General features: G+C 37.8%; 1 protein-coding gene across 2 annotated transcripts in view; it reads right to left on the bottom strand.

The window, feature by feature from the left end:
• MEGF10 (multiple EGF-like-domains 10) overlaps nt 1–18,787 on the bottom strand; it is a 152,109-nt gene that overhangs the window by 64,555 nt on the left and 68,767 nt on the right. For both annotated transcript variants that reach the window (XM_012728045.1, XM_004686677.2), the window contains one exon: nt 15,112–15,204. In XM_012728045.1, the coding sequence (XP_012583499.1) occupies nt 15,112–15,204 (93 nt within the window). The remainder of the gene's footprint in view (nt 1–15,111; nt 15,205–18,787) is intronic.

Raw genomic sequence — 18,787 nt, 5'->3', positions numbered from 1 at the left:
GTGACCCACATGGTGTGATGGGACTCTCCTAACACGCCCGCTGCTTCCCTCAGCAATATATTTCAGTCAACTTGCCTGTTCTGCTCCCCACTCTGTCTCTGGTAAATCCTCTCACCCCCCCACATCTCTGGCCTATAGTCCAGTTCTTGTATGCATAAATAAATAAATCTTTACAAAAAATAAGTATAATCATATACTGAAATACTGTGCATCAAGACAATATTATAGAAATATTTAATTAAATTAAAACTGAGAGTTACTAGTAATATCATAGATTAAAATCACATATACCACATGATCCTATTTTATCAATATACTAGAATGAATCAGATGAAACTATTTAGTTCAAAAATGGAAAATACATGAACAACTGCCTATGAATTACCTAAATGTACAGGAAAGTGAGGAGAAAAACAGCAAAACAGAGACAGACATATTAACAAACTCAAGAGTCAAATGGTACTGTTGGGCATCTCTGAGTCTTAAGAGTATGTGTGGCTTTTCTTTTATTCATTTAGGTTACTTAGCTTTTTCTAGAATTTTTATAATAGGCATATATCTTTTTGGTATAAGGGAAAAAGATACACTATATATTTTTTAAAGTGATTTGAAACACTGAGTATTTCTATAGTGCCAGGGTTTGTGCTCCAGGTTTTGTATCTCTTTCCACTCCTCACAATAATTACACTAAGCTGGGTACTTTTATCACAAGTAGCACACTAAAGATATTTAGGATGAGAACATTTAGGTAAAATGTCCTCAAACATCCAACAGTTAGCGGTAGCTTCCATATTCAAACCCAAGATTTTCTTCGCACCGAAATTATATATTTTGGTTAAACATAATATCCTGCAATGAAAAATTTTCTCTCATTTGATACATTTAGGCAAAGCAGCAGATGATGGCCTTTCACCATATGAAGTCAACCAATGACTTGTTATTTAGGAACACTGAAAAAAGGAGACTACCTCATTAGAACACTGAATATTTCATGAAGAGAAAATAAAATTAAGGATATAGTGAGATGTGAAGAGCCTCTGTAAGTTGGTAATGATTGTATGCAAACAAACAACTTCCAGAAAACTTGCTGTGAAAAAGTATTGTTGTAATTAGCTTTAGGGTCACATCAGCTTAAAAGCTAGGCAAATTTGGCACAGGGTTGGTATGTAAGATATATTTGGAGAATGGATGAAAGTAAATGTGAGGTTGAATCCTCTGTTTACAAACAGAGAAACTTATAAAATATCATTATAATTCTGGGTACATTCTCCTCTCTTAACCTACTTCAGATCTTTATTCTAACTTCCCATGCCAAAGTTAGAAAGAGAAAGAAAGTATTCTAAGAAATACTGAGTTTCTAACATGTGCCAGAACATGCAGCTATTTTATATATGCTTCATAATAATTCAGTGAACAAGGTATAATTATTCTAATATTTAATGTGCAAAATGAACTGAGATCATAATTTGCTCAAAATAGCACTGAAGTGGTCAAAGCCAAGTTTCAACTCAAACCTATCAACCAATGCCTCCAAAGTGACACATATAGCCCATTCCAAGGTAGTGATGCCCACCAATTACATCAGTGTGATTCACTGCTTCTGCCTGGTTTTCAGAAGGGAATATTCCAGAGCAACAGTCTCACAGATGTTTGATAAATAATACTGTTTGCCCAAAATGACAGTTCCCAGGTTTCAAAGTGTTAGCAGCACGTTCATGATTGTAATAAGGAATATCTCCACCAATCTACAATCCTACATGTATTAGCAAAAAAACAAGGCATTGGGAAGAATCTTTGCCCAATGGGAACCTCTTCAGTAAATCTCTTATCTTCATGAGTCCAAGAATAAGGAAAGGAAGGAAAACACAATAAGCAATAAACAGACATGCCAATTTGAGAGGTGCTCCAAGGAGGGTACAAGGGTGCATTACTACGTTGTTTCATTCAAGGACGCCATTAGCCCGGGGTGGGGGATGGTGGGAATGAAAGGAAAGGATGAAATAATTTTTCCTTAGAGAAAGGAATGATATTTATCATTAAGTTCACCTTGTTACAAAATTCATCAATCACTACCTGGCGCAAGAAGAGGGTATAAAGATTTAGAATTACAGCTAAATTCTTGCTGGGCCCCTGTCATGTCATCGCTATGGAAGCATGAGCAAGTCCCCATCCTGTGCTATATATAATACTCTTTATGTAAAGTGGGAATAGTGGAATGTACCAATTACAAAAAAAAAAAAGGTACTTGTTATACATGATAAAGCACAAATTTAATAGCAGTGGAAATTTCATTCCATAGTTGACACAATGGAATATCCTACCACAGGAGAAATAACACCCTAGAAAAATATCTTCCAGTTGTACATGAAGCTGGAATAGTATGCCACTGACTTGCATGTAGAATAAAATGCCACATGACTTAAATTACTTAAATTACTTGCCAAAAAGGGCAGCTTGAGTCTCACAATTGTATTTTTAAAATTGCCCATTACTCTTTAAAAACAAATAAATAGAGCTCTGGCACCACACTTTTCATAAAGCCAATTGGAAAAAGTTCAGACTTGCAGTGAAACCCAGTGCTACCTTACAAGCTATTCTTAACTCCCAATTAAAAACTAGATTTAGAAACATCGTCATTGCGGAAGCTTTATATGTCTAGACATTTAGATTCATAATGAAGCTGAGAAGTGTAAAAAAGATTAACTTAGAAGCAAACACATGAACTTCTTAGTAACCTTAGCATAAAGAAATAGATCATTATAAGTAAAACTTGGGAATCTCACCTTACCGGTAGGTATCAAACAATTCCCGGGATTTGATTTTGCCTCAGCTTATCAATGCCTACTGAAAACACAGAGCAGCTTTGAAATACATTTTGAAGTTTAAGATGCTTCCTTTATGGGTGCTCAGTGGTGAGCATGTTGTGAAAATATACATCTGAAGAAGTATGAACCCCTACCTCTACATCTTTCAGTATTCTGGACCCCCACCCTGGTAGTGCAGCAGGTTGGAGCGCTGCACTGCGAAGCTAAGTCAAGCCATGGCTGCTTCAGTGCAAGTCCGATCCCGGCCCCTGAAGTGACCCACATGGTGTGCAGACCTCTCCTGCCTCCCGCCCGCTGCTCCCCTCAGCAGTGTACTTTGTCGATCTGCCTGTTCCACTCTCCTCTCTGTTTCTGGTGAATCCTCTCACCGCCCCCTGTGTCTCTAGTCTGTACCCCAGTTCTGTATGCTTAAATAAATAAAAACATTAAAAAAATATCTTACCTCATTAAAAATACAATTTTAAAAAATAATAGAGCAACTGGTCTGAATTACAGAAGAATACAGTTCTGTATGTTGTGTTAGTTTCATACAAATCCTAAATGAATCGATCAGCCAGGTTTTTTTTTTTTCTTGTATTTTTGTTTTTATTATCTTGATTTAACATCTCTGGCATCTAAGAAGTCAATTGGTACAGGTATGTGTAGTTCAAGAACCTTCTGAATATAGCACTACCAGACACTTATAACAAGAGGCCATACTGCAATCTTGGAAGTCAAGTGTAGCAAGAGGAAATTATGTCAAATTATAATGCATAACTACCCTTAAAAGGATTGCTGTTTGAAGTAACTAAGACTACAATGCCTTGAGTATATAAGTGTTAATTCTCTGTTAGGCTACATTAGTAATATATTAACTTGAAAATATATTTTCATATGGAGTGTTATTGTAAAGTTCTCTATTGACTTTAACCATAGGAAACTATGAAAGAAATTAACAGGAAAGAAAATTCAGCTCTTCATATTCTAATGTAAAGACAAAGCACAAACAAGTGACTTTGAAGAAAATCCTTCTACAAAGTGAGTATCTTTTAGAAGCAACCAAAATAATTTTCCACTGTCTCAAAGGCTAGAAAACATGGTTCTTCCTGAAACATACACCCTTTCTTCTTAAGCCTTGGTTCCCTCAGTGCCTTTTATCTTTCTGTGATGTCATTCCTTCTGCTTCAGGCTAACAAGGCTATGGTGTGTCATTCCTTTTGTTAATGGAGAAGAAAAGATCCTCATTGAAAACATCAAGTACTTTAAAAATAAAACAACTTTGTAAAGCTTCCCCATCCATGAAGAAGAACAATAAAAATGTATTTTCCAGATCCTCTGAAAGCACTAAAACCCTATGTCCTTCACATGTCAAAAAACCTGCTGGAGAGCTGATGGAGTGCCAGCGATCACTGTGGACAACCACCCAGTGCTGTTCATATTCATTGTATTCGTTGGCTGAGAAAGAACCTTTATTCTTATTAAAATATATTTGTTCAGTGAATTTTCAAAGCATGAACTGTCATTTTATAATTTGAGTGTATGCTTATTTCAAATGAAGAGCCAGAAAATGAGTGTGAAATGTTTATTCTTTAAAGTGTCTAAATATAAATGTTGATGTCTCTCTATGAGAGCATGTAGATGACCCTGTTCACAGTGCAAGAAAAATCTCCAGGAGATCAACGGTAGCCTAGGATTAAGTGAGGGATTTGGGAGGATTACATTTCTTCACTGAAGTCAAAGACGTGTAACCTTGGGAGTCATCATAGGAAATCCTGTTTTATAAAATCTTGCCATGTTTTGGGGGTGTTTATGATCACCTGTTCTTTTATTTAAAATGCATTAAGCACCTTCTATTGCTATTACATTCTATTTATTGAGCATTTACTACTTCTTCAGGCTTAACACGAGTTTTGTAGCTAAGATTTCTTTATCAGGCCCACAATGATATTTGTCACCACAGAATGCACTAATTATCACAGTTCAAAGGATACTTGAATAACAGAGTGGACCTATGTCTGCCACACCTGTGGGCAGAAGATAGAAGGGAGGAGAGAAAGGCTCAGAAGACATGGAACTTGAAGTGAGTTCTGAAAGCTAAGTACTTAGGACCACCACTGTGCAAATGCGTATTATCATATTCTGGATGTGAGAGGCCAAGGGGCAGAGGCTTTAAAGGGTTTGCCTAAAAGTACACAGAAAGGAAATCAGGCTAAAGCCCTCCATGCTAACCAGATGGTTTGAAAGCTTTAATATTCTTGAGGGGAAAAAAAGTTAACTACAAGAGACTATAAATACTACTATAACAAGGTTCATTTACATACAAACTAGAATTAATTGTCTCATTCACTTCATAATTTTTTTAAAAAATATTTATTTATTTATGCATACAGAACTGGGGTACAGGCTAGAGGTGCAGGGGCGGTGAGAGGATTCACCAGAGAGAGAGTGGAGAGCACAATAGCCAGACCTATCAAGTATACTGCTGAAGGGAGCAGCGGGTGATACAGGACAGGTCTGCCGTGCCATGTGGATCACCTCCAGGGCGGGGATCAAACTCGCACTGAAGCAGTTACTGCTTGACTTAGTTTCACAGTGTGGCGCTCCAACCCAATGCACCACCAGGGAGGACCCTCAGTTCATAATTTAATGTAAGAAATAGAACATTAGAGACAAAGTGTAAGTTCCCTTAGACTCCTCTGACTTTGGTCCCCAGTTTATTCCCCAGGTGTACCCCAGAGAGAAGCAGTGCCATGAGTTAAATGTCTATCCTGCTAGTCTGTGTATATGTATGCCTAGAGTAATGGGGGGATACTCTTTGTATATGGAGGTCAGGGAAGGCCTTTCATGGTAGTGGCACTTAGACTAAAAGCTAAATTATTTAAAGAAGACAGGGAGAAGAATATTCTAGGCAGAGTAACTATCAAGTGCAAAGGGGAAAAAAAATACAACTAGTGTGTTCCAAGAAAGGAAGTCAGAGATTGAGAAGCCCAGCACCCCAAGATATAGTGGAACAAGAAAGGGTCATGGAGATAGGGAAGGATAGATCATACCAGGCTTTGTGGGCCATGGTTAAGGTTTTGGGATTTGAGAAAAGGAAGAGTTTTTTCTCAAGTACAGTTTTACAACATCACTCTGCTTTCAATACAGAGAATCGAGCCTAGTGGGGCTCAGTGCATGAAGCACAAGGGGATTGTCATGATCACTAATTAAAAGAAGATGGCAGCTTGCATTTGAGTGGCAGCAGTAGAGATAGCGAGAAAGGTCAGATTTTGTTGTATTTTTAAGGTGAACCAAGATCTTCTAATAAGTGGATATGGGGCAATATTATACCAGGGAAGAGAGAAAATCAATACATGATATGGAGTTGAGTTTAATAACGTGATAGCACAGCCTTGGCTTTACAACCCCCACATGTGAGCTAACTAGCATAGACGTACAATGTTGTCACTGTGCCAGAAGCAATATAAACCAGACATGAATTCATCTGGTAAAGACATCTATGCTCAGAGGTTGGAAATAATGAGAATGTACTAGGGCTCTGCCTGAGAAGCTTCTTGGCAAGCAACCATGGCCGGAGAGGTTGCTGCTAAATAGAAGGGCAAAGCCCTAGGAGCAAATGAAGGCCCATAGGAGTCACTCCAACCACATGCAGTTCAAAGACTGGGCTGATGCAAAGAAGTCTGGTGGAAGTTACATTGGTCACCCAAGAAATTGTAAGTACCACTTACGGGGCCAATATTCCACTGCCAGTTATGGTGCTGAACACTTAACAGGTTCTTTGCCATTTAATCCTCACAAGGGTATGAAATAGATATTCTTTGCTTTACTTTAAGAGGCAAGTGAAGCACATTAACAGCATAGAAAAGAGAACAGTTACTGCAATTCAATTCCAACACAAGGATTGGGTCAGTGGGGTGGATCTCTGGAGATTCCCTGATCCTCTGAATAGTAACCAAAAAAAACTCAGATTTCAGACTGTGTCAAAAAAGCAAAATCAGCAGTTTCTGTCTGTGACTATCAAAATATTTGGACAGTTCATCAGAGAAATTGCCTTCAAGGTAGTTCCAGTGAACCATTCTGAGCTCAATTGTCCCTACCTATTATCAACTCCCTGCCCCCATGCCAGTGAACCCAAATGATCGACACTCTTGCTGCTCCATCAAGCTGATTTCTAAAGTAATTCTGACAGTGTGTGGGGTATGTTAATGACTTTCCATGAGGACTGGGCGCCAGGGGTCTTCTCTCCAGACAACATCGATCTGAATGCTGTATCCAGTCAATAGACTTTTACAGCAGGCCATGCTGGGGAATAAGTCAGCTTTTTCTGTCTTACAATTTCTGGCTTGTAATACCTTTCAAATGGATTCCCTCACTCGAATATCCTGCAGGCAAAGTCTCGTTACTTATGTTCTTCTGTACAGTGTGCCTACTTCACATAAAAGGTTATCAGTGTTCCTTATGTTGTACCTGAAATGTCTGAGCTGATCTTGCCTTCCAGGCATACTGTCATTACTTCCAAGTACATTTATCCAAAAATGCTAGTGCTGACTAAATAAAAATCCAGTTCAGATTTTCTAGACCAAAATTAATTTCCATTTTTCCCTCTATTTGGTACCCGTGTCAAACGCAAAGAGCCTCAGGAACAAGCATTAAAAAACTATTTGCTGGCTGCTGGCTGATTTAGGGTTCTCCTGTGTGCTTTGGATGTGCCCTAAAGCCAGAAGAGAAATAAATTTCTCCATAGACATTTAGAAAATCATAAAAAGGATTATATAGGTTAAGAGACCAAATGTGTTATTGCCATTCATATAAACGGTTTAAAGAGTTTCTGACACAAAAAAGTTGTGGGATTGTACATAAATATTTATGAAACTAAGTCACACATAGAGCCACAGATTTTAAAAGGATCATAAATATAATTTGGCTTGATGTTCTTAATATACAAGTGAGGAGATTATATTTTATAAATGAATCCAACCAAACTGGTGTCATTTTAAATTCAGTACCTCTACTATTGGTGTACTTTCAACATTGCTCACGATGTTTAATATTTGTCTGGTATTCCCAGCCCCTGCCTCCTGCTCTCCATCCCCTCAATTTCTCCTACTTTGTTTCTTTCATTAATACTCCTTTCCAACTTCAGGAGGCACCTAATCTTGTGGCTAAAATCACTGGCTCTGAATAAGATGCAAACCTGGCTCCACTATCTACTTATTATCTTTATAAACTTATGTAAGTCATTTAACTTTTCTGCACCTCCACTTCTTCATCTATAAAATAAGAACAAGAATTATAACCATCTCTTTGCTGAGAGCAGAAAATTAAGTGATGCCTGTAAATTTCTCATAATGATGCTTGACACATAAATGCTACATAAGAGAAATATTACCATCATCATCATCATCATCAGTGTGATCTAACTTCTACTTCCTGTGCAATTGGCAGATTGTGTCTTCTCCTAATTTACCAAGAGTAGAAACTCATCAGATATAAGTTCACTTATATTCTCTTCCTCTTTGCCTTCTACAACCCCGGATACTCAGAAACATGTCGCTATTCCTGCCATTCACTCTGTCTTCATTCTGTTGGAAATTAGAAGTAGCTGCTGTTTATCCCTCCCTGGGCACCTGGGATTCTCTCCCATTCCCCAACATCTCTTAAAGTATCTCTTTCTCTCAGTTAAATGATTCCCTCTCTCAGATAAGTCTTTAGCCAGATGCACTTCCCTCACTATCTCCACCTCTAAGTCTTTGTCACTTTAGAACACAAACAAAAGCAAATAAACCAACACAGGATTTACTCTTGAGGCTAAATTGCCTTCTTCTGTTCCCTTTTCTTCTTCTCCAGATAAGTTTCTGAAAGAAGAGTTTCTTCTTTATAGCCCCCATTACATAGCTATCTGCTTGATGTCTGTGGCATTCACTAAGCCCCTCCTCTAGTCCACCAGAAAACTTCTCACTCCCCTACACAACTCCATTTTTAGCTTCCTTAATTCATTTCATCTGCTGAGGTTGTTCTCTTCCTCGGGATGAGACACTTACACTTCTGTCTGCTTTTCTTGAAGCAGCAAGTTGTGAGAACAGCAACATTCTTAATCTAATATAACTCTTTGCATACAGCAATCACTCAGTGAAAGTTTGCATCTCAAAAACATGAATGATCTTCCCAGACTGATACAGAATCATAGTTCATTCAATCTAATTAATGGAACAAACATTTACTGTGCTCCAACCATAGCCCAGGCCCAATGGAGGCTAAAGAGATTAATAAAACACAGCCCCTGTCTTCCAGGAGTTGTTTATCATGCAGCGAGGGGGGAAGAGAAATTGAGAGGATTGATGAACGCACAGAGAGATTGATGTGGGGGAGGAACAGAGAGAGCAGGAAAGAGAGGAGCGAAGAGAAAGTTGGAGGGAGGATAGATTAATGTGCTATAGGCTAGGGTATACATTAGGATGCCAATAAAAGTAAAATATGTATGCTTTCTTAAAAAAATAATTTAATCAAATTAAAAAAAGCAATATGTCTGAGTCTAGTCAAATAAATCATGATTGCACCCACTCCAGGGGAACTTTGTATAGTCTCTGACATACCTGCTTTTTTATACAGAGAATACACTGAGATTCAGAAATACTGAGTGTGTGTCACATGCAGAATCCATCCCTCCACTCACAAAGTAAACAACCACACTCAACCTCTAAGGGAAGCCGTGTAAAACTGCAGATAGGAAGGTATCTCCTATGTATACTAGAAAAGATACTAATAGAAACCTGTGGGTGTTGGTTTTCAAAATATTGTTATCTGGTCATTTTAGGCTCCCTAACAGAAACAAAAGATCTGGAGAGATCGATCCTGATTGTCAAGAGGAAACCGGGTTGCTGCTACACAGTAGGAAAAGGAATGCATGCTTGGAACTCAAGAGAATCTAGGGGCACCATTTAGTACTTCCATGTGCAGTAGTAAGGTTTAATAGAAAATGCCAACCAGATCCCACCTGGTGATGCAAAGGATTAAAGTTCAGATTGTGAGGTTGTCCACAGCCACTGTAGCACGAGTCCTATCCCTGGCCAGTGGGCTGACCCATAGAGCACAGCAGACCTCTCCTGGCCCAACTGCTGCTTTCAGCAGTGTATGTCTGTTGAGCTGCCTGTTCTGCTCCCCACTCTGTCTCTGATGAATTCTCTCACCCTCTGCACCTCTGACCTGTACCCCAGTTCTTGTATGCATGAATGAATAAATAAACAAATAAATTTTTAAAAATAATACAATGTCCACCAGCAAAAAAAAAAAAAAAAAAAAGATAGGAGAACTGAGATCCTTCAGGAATGAAGATTTAAGTAACTTCACTAGGTTAAGAACCACAAAAAGATGAGGTTTGGGCTAGGGAGTTGGGAGTGAGAATAAAGACTGGGGGAAGAGAAGAAGGAAGCCATACTTACAGTTATAGCTTTATGACTACTTATAAAAAAGAGGCCTTTAGTAGTTCTTAATATTTTCTATTTGCTTGTTACACACACACACACACACACACTCATTTATGGTGCTATTTTTCTCCCTTCTCTCTCCCCATTTTTATTTTCTTTTATATACAAGTTGATGGAAGTTAACTTTAGTATCTAGGTAACCGAATAGTGAGTGCAACTGTGATTAACTTTAAATGTGAGGAGGGCCCTCCCTGGTGGCACAGTGGGTTAAAGCACAGCACTAAGAAGCAAAAGCCACTTCAGCATGAGTTGGATCCCTGACCTGGAGGTGACCCACATGGCACAGCAGACCTCTCCTGGCCCGTCTGCTGCTCAGCAGTGTACTTCGTCAGTCGGCCTGTTCTGCTCCTCACTCTGGTGAATCCTCTCACCACCCCTGAATCTATGGCCTGTATCCCAGTTCTGAATGCATAAATAAATAAATCTTAAAAAAAATATTTAAATGTGAGGAAAAGCTAATATAATCAGCCATGGATACAATGACTGTTAGGACTTGCATTTCTTCATTCTAGAGACAGAGTAAAAATGTCCTTATTTGCCAGATAAATGGTAGGATTCTATCAGGCATAAATAAAAAGTTGTTTTGTTGATGTACAAGAGTTCAAATTTTTGTAGAAAGATAAATACAGGAACTAAGTAACAAAATGAGTACCTGCAACAGTGATCACTGTTATTACTTCCTTTCAGCACTGAACTTATTTTCTTCATTGTCTACAAAAATGGGTAGAAAATAATTTGGGTCCCTTAATTACTTATTTTTGCAAGGTGGTAAAATGTTAAGCATTTACTACAATGGACACTGAAGAAATAGTGCAAGAGGACAGAGTTTTCCATACTGGCTCTGCTGTGCTAGCTCAACTGACCCCTCCAGTGTGAGGGGACTGACTTGTGCCAGCTCTTGCCAGGTAAACACATAGGCACAGTGGGAGTGGCTTGTCCAGCTCCAGATTCCTGTCATAGGTACAGCTCCTCCAGCACCAGCTCCTACACTGCATTCTGGCTAGTAAGCTCCATCAGTCAGAACTTCCCTTGCTACCCACCTGGGGCTTTTTGTGGCAATGTGCTTCGCTGAGACACTCCTCCATGAACAGTTTCCCCAAGCACCCTATTAAGGCAAATTTCAGGGGGTTCCAAAAAGCATATTTCTAGCAAATTCTGGGACTGAGCCCTTCAAATAGGATCTGGATCACACTGCCAATGGGCTGCCTCTTTGGCATCCTACAGCAGCCCAGAGGAATGGCTCTTTCTTGTATCAGCTACCCTATATTATGTTGAGTAATATTTACTTATTGCTAACCAATTCCTCATTACTTCTTATAATACTTCTTTTAGAGTTAACACTTCTTTTAAATAAATATTCTTTGTTTCAGTTACTATGTGTCCAAGTAGCAATGAGCATTATCTTTCATGCAGATCTAAATTTCTAATGCCAGTCTCCAGTGGGTCATTCTGGGACTGAGGCAGGAAAAAATACTCAATGAGTTTAGACTGTAGGCTGTTGAAAGTAAGCAGTGCTCACATGAGTGAATTGGTGGTGGGAAATCCATGGGGATTATAACTGAGATGAAAAAATACACAAAATGAAGAATGATGTAATGTGTGTGTGTACCATTATATTTTAAAAAGAAAGTAAGCAGTGCTGAAAGGAAAAAAAGCAAAACCCCTAAGAGTGAGGGCATGTCAAAAAGAGACAGAAACTCTCAATCACCAAACCCTGAAAATCCCAATAACCGAAGCTGAAACAATTTGAACAAAATAAACAATGTTAGTGGCTTTTAACCCAAAATGTCACATAAATATACAGGAGACCATGGTATTATAAATGAATTATTAAAAAAATAGGGAAGAAGAAATACATCTTCCTTACAGAAAAGTTCCAGTAATATTTAAACATACACTGCTCCTCCTACCCACTCCCCACCCCCAAAACAATGGAGCTTAATTCCTAGCCTTTACCCTTGAGGGAATGGTAGCCTTAGTGACTTACTTCCAAATGGTAGAGTAAGAAAAGGAAAAAAATAGTAACTTAATGTGGAGGAACCTGGCAGGCACTACACATCATCTAGCGATAAAGGTTAACCAAGTAATGACATCATCACTGATGTCATGTGACTAGCGAGATGTCTCTTGAAATGATGTGCTGAGAAGCATAGTTCAGCTCAATGGTATTCTTTTGAAAACCCACAACTCTAATCATGAAATAAACACCAGACAACTACAGACTGGGGGGCAGTCTCCAGGATATTGGCCAGCGCTCCTCGGGACTGTGAAGGTTGTGAAAGACAAAGACTGAAAACACAGACAAGAGGAGCCTGGAGGGACTTGACAATGAAATGCAATGTGTTGCCCTAGATTAGTCCCTGGAACAGAAAGGGATTAACGGAAAAACAATTAAAAATCAAATAAATTTTAGTGTTTGTTTAATAGTAATATACTAATATCAGGTTCTCAGTTTTGAGAAACTAAAAGTATTTTGAGGTGTTACAAGAGGGGGAGACTAGAGGCTAGTACATGATAACAGTTGGCTCTCTTAAGATTTTTTTGTAAATCTAAATTTGTTCCAAAAATAAAGGTTTATTCAAACAAATTATTGTGGTTTATATCTCCACTTTGGGTCCTGATTAATAAAAGAAACTAATCTAACCACCAAACCTGCATCACCAAGCATACTTATAACAATAGCCAGAGAGGAGGGCACACAGAAATAAAACACTTAGAAATCAGGCTATCGTTACTCTGCCACTTAGTGGATTACTAGAGCATGCATTTTGTTTCAAGAATTATCTGTTTAAGAGTAATTAAAGTATGTGTCACCTAGTGAGTAATAGGGAAACCTACCACGGATAAAACCTAGTGCTCCAGCTCAGAATAGCATTTTCTTAAATGCTTAAAATATGTGTCCAAAATGTTTTCCTCAAATATCTTTAAAAATTTTAGATATCTGTCACATTTATTTATGCTTTTGTTCATTGCAAAACATGAATTGTAGAGACTAAATCAAAAGTAGTCTCAATATCTATCTTCCAGGACTAAAAGAACATGTGTTCTCAAAAATCTAGAAGCTCTATTCAAAAATCAGAAAAATTCCGAAAAAAAAAAAAAAACCAACAGTTTATTTTCTAGGTCTAAATCAGTTCTAGAGAATTTGAATCTAAAGCCCTCGTAGATTTCTGTTTTCCTTACAAAAGCACCCTTCAAACTCTGCTCTCTTTAGGTAGGCTGCAGCTCTTATGAGACAATGTGTGAACACAACTTGAAATTATTTCATAGCATTCCTGCCTGGGATTAGTAACAAATCTCATTTTTCAAATGAAGAATACATTCACCCTTTTCTGCCCCACTAGTTTATATAATAATGTTATTTTTCTTCAAAATGTGTAGGCACAAGTGATGTTAAGCTGGAAAAGTTAATGAAAGCAGCGTCGTATTTTCGTATTTGAGGTCAGTCGGCCAGAAAAATGGACATGAGCCAAATCCCACATCCCAAACATTTTGCCTCAACGGCGTGTGAACAAAAATGTCCACTCTCCTCCTGAACTCCAACAGAAACAAAACAAAACCCTGCAAGACAGTTATCCATTGGAATTGGAAGCCTGTCAGAGGCAGAAAGACACACACACACACTCCCACACACACACAAACACACACACACTTGCTGTTTAAGTACAATAAAAAGGCTCTTTCACACAGAATGTTCTGTCCACAGACAGCACAAGACTCCCCCTGGAGATGCTGTTTTAGGGAGAGCCAAGAGATCACAAGTCTGAAACAAGAAGTCCTAAGAAGATAAAGAGTAATCTGCCCAATTTCAAATGTGAGCAAGTAAAAATTCTTAAAATCAGATTATCTGGACAATTTAAAGGCTTTTCAGACCAGTTTCAAAAAACTATTTTGTAGCAATGAGGGCTAATTTGTACTGTCATAGCAGCCTGCTAATTTTTTTAAACTATTATTTGCTTTCTCTAAATATAATGTTTTATGCATTACATTTTAGTTGCACTCCAGTTCCCATTAACATTTTTCAAAACAAAAAGAAGTATAAAGGAACAGGAAGTGCACACAATTACATGCCCAACAACATGTTAACCAGAAAACTTAAGTTTTAACTGTGAAATTTCAAAAAGCAACTGTATTTACATGACATTCCATCATTTAATTCTCATTATAATGGACAAAGGATTTTAAGTATAACATGCTTACAGTTCAAGAAGTTATCATTTTAGAATTACAATCCTAACATAATGGGCACAATTCATATGTTGTGATTCTATTTAACACCAAAATGTTTGTGATTTTCATTTATTACTAATATTTCTACCTAAAGTTCTTTGGTCAAGAACTCATTATTTACATTTCAGAATTCAGCAATAAATAAAGTTAAGCATTTAAAATATCTATTTTACTTCTGAGTTAATACTAACAAGTAGTAAATTTTAGTGGCCAGAAAAATATCTTAGATCAATCAATAAAACAAAAGTTACAATATGATAGCTATGTTACGAACACAACTGCCTTTCTGAAGAAAGAAATTGAAATTCTAGAGCCTACTTTGGAAAAGACATCCATAGGAACAGAAGAATCAGCCTCTAACTCTTGAAATCTCCTTCCTTCCTCGTACCTTTCTTTATGCACAATTAACAACAGGTCTGCCTTAAATGTGTGTACAGTTTTAAGAGAACTTTTATTCATGTGTTGGATTTGGAATCCTCATTGTGTTCTGCATAGGAATGAAGAAGGAAACCGACGACCCAGGGAAAACTGCAGACAAGGGGGCCCATAGAGCGAACACATCCCAAGACAGACAACAGCAGGTGGAAACTTACCACTGGAGCAGTTGATCCCACCCCAGCCAGGCTCACACTGACAGGTGTTTGGAGCAATGCAGCGACCATGGACACATTTATCAGCACAGTGGGCTGTCAGAGAGGAAATCAATCAAATAAGGAAAGTTGGCACAAGAAAAAAAAAACACCAACAACACAGCTGTTTCACATCCCAGTCTCAAGTATCACTTAAAAACAACATGCATGCTTGATAATTTTCTTCAATCCATCCTTCTGCCCTCTTACCGTCTGCTGTGTAACCGAACAATTCTTATTTTTCTATCTCCAAATACATTTATTAATTTCTACTACTTAATTCTACTTCCTGCTAAATTTGAAGTTTCAAGGAAAATGGCCTAATTCACTTTTAAAAAAATTATCTATGACTAACAAAAAGATCCGCTTTGGATATGAATGTAGAAATAAACCACAGTGCAAGCTAGCAGGACTGCAGAGCAACCGAGCAGAAAGGTCCTTTATGTGATATCTACACTAGAAAAGTTAAGATTCTTTGTGAATGTGCTATTCACACCTGTGACATGGCAGAATTGCATGCCTTTTTCCTATTGAAGAGAATGTAAAAAAAAAAAGTCACCTAGGCCTGGAATGTGCTAAATCTTAACTTTTGTTTTGGTAGTGAATATCTTAGGTATGATCTAACCCATAGACATGCTAAGAACTATCCCTGCAGGGGCCTCCCTGATGTGTATGGGTTAAGTCTCAGCACTATTACACAGCCTGAGTTTGAGCCCAGGCCAGGGAACTAACCCACATATGACACAGTAGATCTCTCCACTCCCCTTAGCAGTATATTTCAGTAAACCCAGAGTGCTCCCTACTCTGTCTCTGGTGAGTGCTCTCACCCCTCCAGCACCTCTGGCCTACACCCTAGTTCTACAAAATAAACAATGAAATCTTTATTTAAAAAAAGGAGGTATCACTGTAAACATGACGAGATGGCTAGTCTGATGATCTTCAAAACAAAGTTCCACAGTCTGACAGAAAGGACATCAAAATATGCTGAGTTGATCATTAGGATTACCTTCAATCTCAGTGCCTCTCACACTGGTTAAACATTCTTTAAAATGCCCAGATATTAGAGAGTAATTAATTGTGAAAACAGCTTGAATAAGTTTTCAGTTCAGATATTTCAATTTTTTTTAAGGATGGGATAAGTTATCTTACAACTTAAAGATACACTTTATTAACTTATGCCATGTAACAAAAGTAAAGTAGGTCCGTGACACATACATTAAATACCAGTAAGCAAAATCTCATTTCCTTCAAACAGTACATTTTTGAGTTTGAACATTTCAGGATTTTTTTCTATATTCTATATATTTTTCTCTTGACGGAAAGAAAAGTCCCAGAATCAAAATATTTTCCAATTTGCCTTTCCACTTGATATTATGGGGGAAATCTTCCCATGTCATTAAATACCCTTTTATGTGATTTATATGTGTGTGCAGTGTATATTGCGTACATATTGTATGCATATTGTACAAATCATTTGATATATTGTATGCATATTGTACAAATCATTTGATATATATATACACACACACACACATTCACACATCAAATATTATGATTTCTGAGATCTTTATCATGAAGATTTTGATAAGAAGAGTTAAGAAGAAGTATTTTAAATGCTAAAAATTGGGTACAATGTTTGAGACAATAGTTTGGGAAAAACCAAAGTAAAGCATTACGACTTTATCCTGAGAACTAGTTGGGAATAGTCTAATGAAATACGTAAATTTGTTACACAAAACTGTGAGACAGAGGACCACACAAAAACTAAAGTCATCATCAATTTCAGGAAATGCAGGTTCAATTCCTATCCCCAGAATAATTCCTTAGAACAAAGGCAATTTGGCAAGGGATGCCAGGGCAGGTGAGATTGGGACACTAGAATTCTAAAGAAATGCTCACCATCCCAAACATTTGAATCAGACATATATAAAGCAACTAAAAGCAAAATCTGACCATACAGATGAATAGAATGTTCCCACGATATGTTCACTTATGCTGCCAAATTAAGTTTTTAGATGCTGACCTCAGGATTCTGTGTCTCCTGCTATCCTACACATGTGTTTGAAAATGCAGAGGCATCATTCATTTGCAAAAACATAGCTCTGTATTCTTTAAATTTTAGATATACACTTATAAGCCAACAAACTACTATAACTGGAATATGGAAATTTAACTTCAGTGCCAGAAAAGGATCAGGTAGACCATACAGGGCCTGTTCTGGGCATGAACTACTTTGTGTTACACGGCAGCAGGCACACTGCCTACCCCGTTACAAGTGTTGGCAGCCACTGTGAGTGTGTCAATATGAGAGTGCTCATTTGTCTTAGAACTGATGACATCTATGTTTGCAATATATTGTTAGTGATTAGTCTTTAGTCTCAAATTTACCAACTTTTCCACTTCCAGATATTAAAGCTACTTATAATTCTGTTTATATAGCTCCAGAAGTTTTAAAAATCAGACATGACTTGCCTCCAATATGAAACAAGACTTTTCAGAAAATGCACACTGAAAACAAGGAAATCAGATGTGGTAGTTGATGAAAAGAAGTGTCATCTATATCTTTGAATTTCAAATGTTCATATTTATTTAAAGTAGTCTTGTCTTCACCAATTAATTTTATACTAAGGAAATGATCTAAATGTATCTTACAAGGTAAATTTATGTTGGTGAAATACTACAGTCTTTGTTTTTATATTATGGGCATCAAAGGTTTTACTTGATAAAGGAATTAAATTCAATATTTAAAAATTAGAAAATCTCTGATTTTTTCAGGAAACTTAACAGTATCAGAACAACCTGGAGTTTCATTTTACATAGAATGGGGTGACTATGAGAGAATTCCTGGGGTGCTCTTTGTGCAGGTCTTAGCCTGTGGCTGTCTTTTTTTTTCTCTCCCCTTCCATCTTTTCATTCCTTACCTTCTTCTTAACCTTCTTTTATTACTCATCTTTCTCTTAGACATGTACTGTGACCACAAAACCAGCAGGCTAAAAGTAGGTTAAAGTTTGTTTTTATTGTAGTTGTGTAGGTTTTAATCCTGGGGTGATCTGAAATGATTTCCTTGTGTCCACATGAATTAGTCAGAAAGAAAGGTTAAGATTAGATTCATTACACTAGGTTTATTACACTTTTTGATTTCACTCTATCTTTTGATTAGAGGGTTCTATTTCTTTTGATATCAAATGATTTTTACTAAAACAGATGTAGAGATACTGAATAAATAAAATATGTGTTCCAGAGGGTTAAGAATCAGAATTACTGGCCCTCCCTGGTGGCGCAACGGGTAAGGACGCAGCACTGCAAGGTAGCCACAGCCGCTTTAGTTCGAGTTTGATCTGGGACCCGGGAGGCGATCCACATGGTGCGGCAGACCTATCTGGACCTGCCCGCTGCTCCCCTCGGCAGTGTGCTTCCTCGATCTGCCTGTTCTGCTCCCCACTCTGTCTCTGGGGAATCCTCTCACCGCCCCTGCACCTATGGCCTGTACCCCAGTTATGTATGCATAAATAAATCTTAAAAAAAAAAAAAGAATCAGAATTACACCGGCTTGGATACCAACAGCTTGGAGCTTCTGGTTGCTTTTGTTTTGCTAATCCCTTCCCCCCAAGAAAAGGATAATAAGTGAATTTCTGTGCAG

The sequence above is a fragment of the Condylura cristata genome, unplaced genomic scaffold, assembly GCF_000260355.1.
Source record: "Condylura cristata isolate star-nosed mole 26May11 unplaced genomic scaffold, ConCri1.0 scaffold00021, whole genome shotgun sequence".
Lineage (NCBI taxonomy): Eukaryota > Metazoa > Chordata > Mammalia > Eulipotyphla > Talpidae > Condylura > Condylura cristata.
The sequence above is the reverse complement of the archived record's forward strand: the minus strand, read 5'-3'. Positions and strand labels throughout refer to the sequence as shown.